General features: G+C 47.0%; 1 protein-coding gene across 1 annotated transcript; it reads right to left on the reverse strand.

Moving 5' to 3' along the window:
* Window positions 1–1,473: 1,473 nt before the first annotated feature.
* Window positions 1,474–2,445, reverse strand: TMEM74 (transmembrane protein 74; the record flags this gene model as incomplete). The annotated part of the gene is made up of 1 exon (XM_082479472.1): window positions 1,474–2,445. The coding sequence occupies one exon, from the start codon at window positions 2,443–2,445 to the stop codon at window positions 1,474–1,476; it is 972 nt and encodes a 323-aa protein (XP_082335598.1).
* Between the last annotated feature and the right edge of the window lie 227 nt (window positions 2,446–2,672).

A 2,672-nucleotide genomic window follows, 5' to 3' on the forward strand; every position in this document is an offset into this window, starting at 1 on the left:
TCACGTGTTTCTACTAAGACTCTGCAGCCAGGGGCTGTACAGAGCTCTTCACTCATGTTTGGCTTTGGCAGGGACACACATATATATATATTAACATACATATATATGCTAACAGGATATATATAGATATTAATCACTGTTCAGTAAGAACTGACAGCAATGCATACAACAGTCTTGGCTGGTTTTCTCAGCACTGCAAGAACACAACTTTAATGTTCCACAGAAACTGGCTGACAATAAATAGTATCAGTGGTACAGGTTTTTGGCTACTGTGCCACAGAACTGTGATTAATAACAACATGTACACTTGATCATCCCCTACATAAGTAAGTCCCACGTCAGCCAGTAAACCACCTGATATTTAACCTTTGTATTTCCTGACAATTTATTTTTTACAAATAAATTGATTTTTACTGAACGAGCCCCAGAAAGCTCCTTCCTGACCCTTCCTTGCTGGTTATGAGAAGGCTGACAGCCTAGTGACATAAAACTGAAGTTTCAAAAAGGATGAGTAAGATGCAGACAGCCCCAGTATAAGCAAAGCCCTGCAGCTGAGCTTGACTTTCTTCTGGCATCTGTACTGAAGAAGTGTTCAGTCTCAGCATCCCCATGCTTTTTCACTCTGTGGGTCTTTTGAGACTCCAAACAAGACGTCAGTTAATTCAAGTTATGGCAGTTTTCATACAAAGACAGATGTCCACCAGGAACTAAACTTCTTTTATATGGGTCACTATAGCTATCACAAGTCAATGGCTATCAGTCATTGCTAATCTGAACTGAAATGGAGCCAATGACCTCAAACTGAAAGAGCCTTTTGTCTCCTACCAATACCACAAGCCATATGGTTCCCTGCCCTTTGCCTCTCATTTTATATTTTAAATAATCATCACTAATTGTACAACTGTTTGGAAATATGGGAGGTTTGTGGCAAGTCATGACCAAGAGGCATTCTTTTTTCCCTTAGTTCTCGCTCGATAGAAAAGAAGGGATCAGCTTAAAATTAAAGGATAAAAAAGCATCTCTCAATAAAATATTAGTCCTGCTATTTGATTATTGGTCCTGCTTCTTAACAGTCTACCAAGTAGACTGTTAATAATCCTGCAGGCTGCAATAATTAACAGCTTCCAAAGTGTCAAGGTCATTCCTGTTCTATATGGGAGCAATAAGAAAATTATATAGGCAAGACACCAATGGAATGTTTTATATTAGGATAAAGGAGTAGCTGAGGAACCTACTTATCACAAATCTCTTTTTATTCAGTGGTTTTCATTACTTTATGTCAGTTGCATTTTCTCTGGCATGTTTTCCCTTTACAACAAGTGCTCATATACTGCAAACATTCGATTATAGAGTTTAAGAAAAAAAAGTTCTTGTAAGACAAATAAACTGCATCACCAGCTATCTTTAGCCGCATCTGTTTTCTTTAATGAAACATTTTCCTGTCGAAACGCTGCCTTAAAAATCACGACCACACTAATTATCTATGGCAAGCACATCTTCCTCAACTAACGACAGCTCAAGCATATTATCATTTGCACCAGACTTCATTCTGAAATTGAAAGACCCATAGAGCTTCGCAGACTCCTTGGAGGACGCAAACCTGCTCCTCCGGTACAGCTCCCCTTTCCACATGGACATCATCAGCAGGCTGGAGAGCACCACTCCCCCCAGAGTTAAAAGACACAGCCCGGCAATAACACAGCGGTCCAAGTGAGCCCCGATCCTAGCGCTCTCGTTCTCCAGCCTCTCCATCTCCCGGGCAGCCACGGTGTTGGGATCCACAGTCACGTCTCTGGGTACCACGTAGGAAATGATCACCAGCAAAATGCCACTAACCAGGAACAAAATGGCACTAATGAACCCGTAGTCCACAGATTTCCCTGCCGTCGCCTCTGAGGTAGTGTCGTCCTCCTCGGAGACCAGGGAAGGAGAATCGTGCACCCACTCGGGCGGCAGCTCCCTGCAGGAATGCTGCTGCAGAGAGGCATCCTGGCAGCGGCTGCCTGTAGGACTGGGGGGACTTCTTGCATGCTCCAGGTTCACATTTTCATCCACGTAAGTGAATGACGTCTCGAGTTCCTGGGCACAGCAGCAGGCTTTCTTCCCTCCATCCCCTTCCCCAGGCAAGCACTCGGGCAGGTGACAGGGCCGGGAGGTGCCAGGGGGTGCAGGGTGCTCCTGGGGCGAGGTGCCCCGGGGGGAAGGCTGGGGTGCTGGGGAGGGCTCAGTCACAGGCCCCCTCTGCAAGGGCTTGCAAAGCCTTTCGCAGCGCAGGGCTGCCACGACAGCCGCTGCTCTGGGGTCCACCTCACCCCCCTCATGCTGCTGCTGCTGCTGCTGCTGCTGCTGCTCATAGGGAGGGGAGGGCAGGCTCCAGCCAGCGGCGGTGCCCAGGGGCGCCTGCCTGCTCTCCTCGGCCAGGTAGAGAAGCTCCATGCAAGCCATCGACCTCGTCCCGGCCAGCCCCGACTCCTGGGCTACCACATCCTTCGGCAAACGCTGCCCTTGACCCACTGAAGCGGCTTCACAGTACTGGAGCTGCTCTTCTACTCTTTCACCAACGTTTTGTTAGGGACATGGCTTGTGTCAGCTGTTAAATGATTAAACAAATCCTCTCTGACATTCATTTCTTTTCGGTCTGCAAATGAAAGAGCAGAGGGGAAAAAAAAACA

This window comes from Vanellus vanellus (genome assembly GCF_965231255.1).
Source record: "Vanellus vanellus genome assembly, chromosome: 2".
Taxonomy (NCBI): domain Eukaryota; kingdom Metazoa; phylum Chordata; class Aves; order Charadriiformes; family Charadriidae; genus Vanellus; species Vanellus vanellus.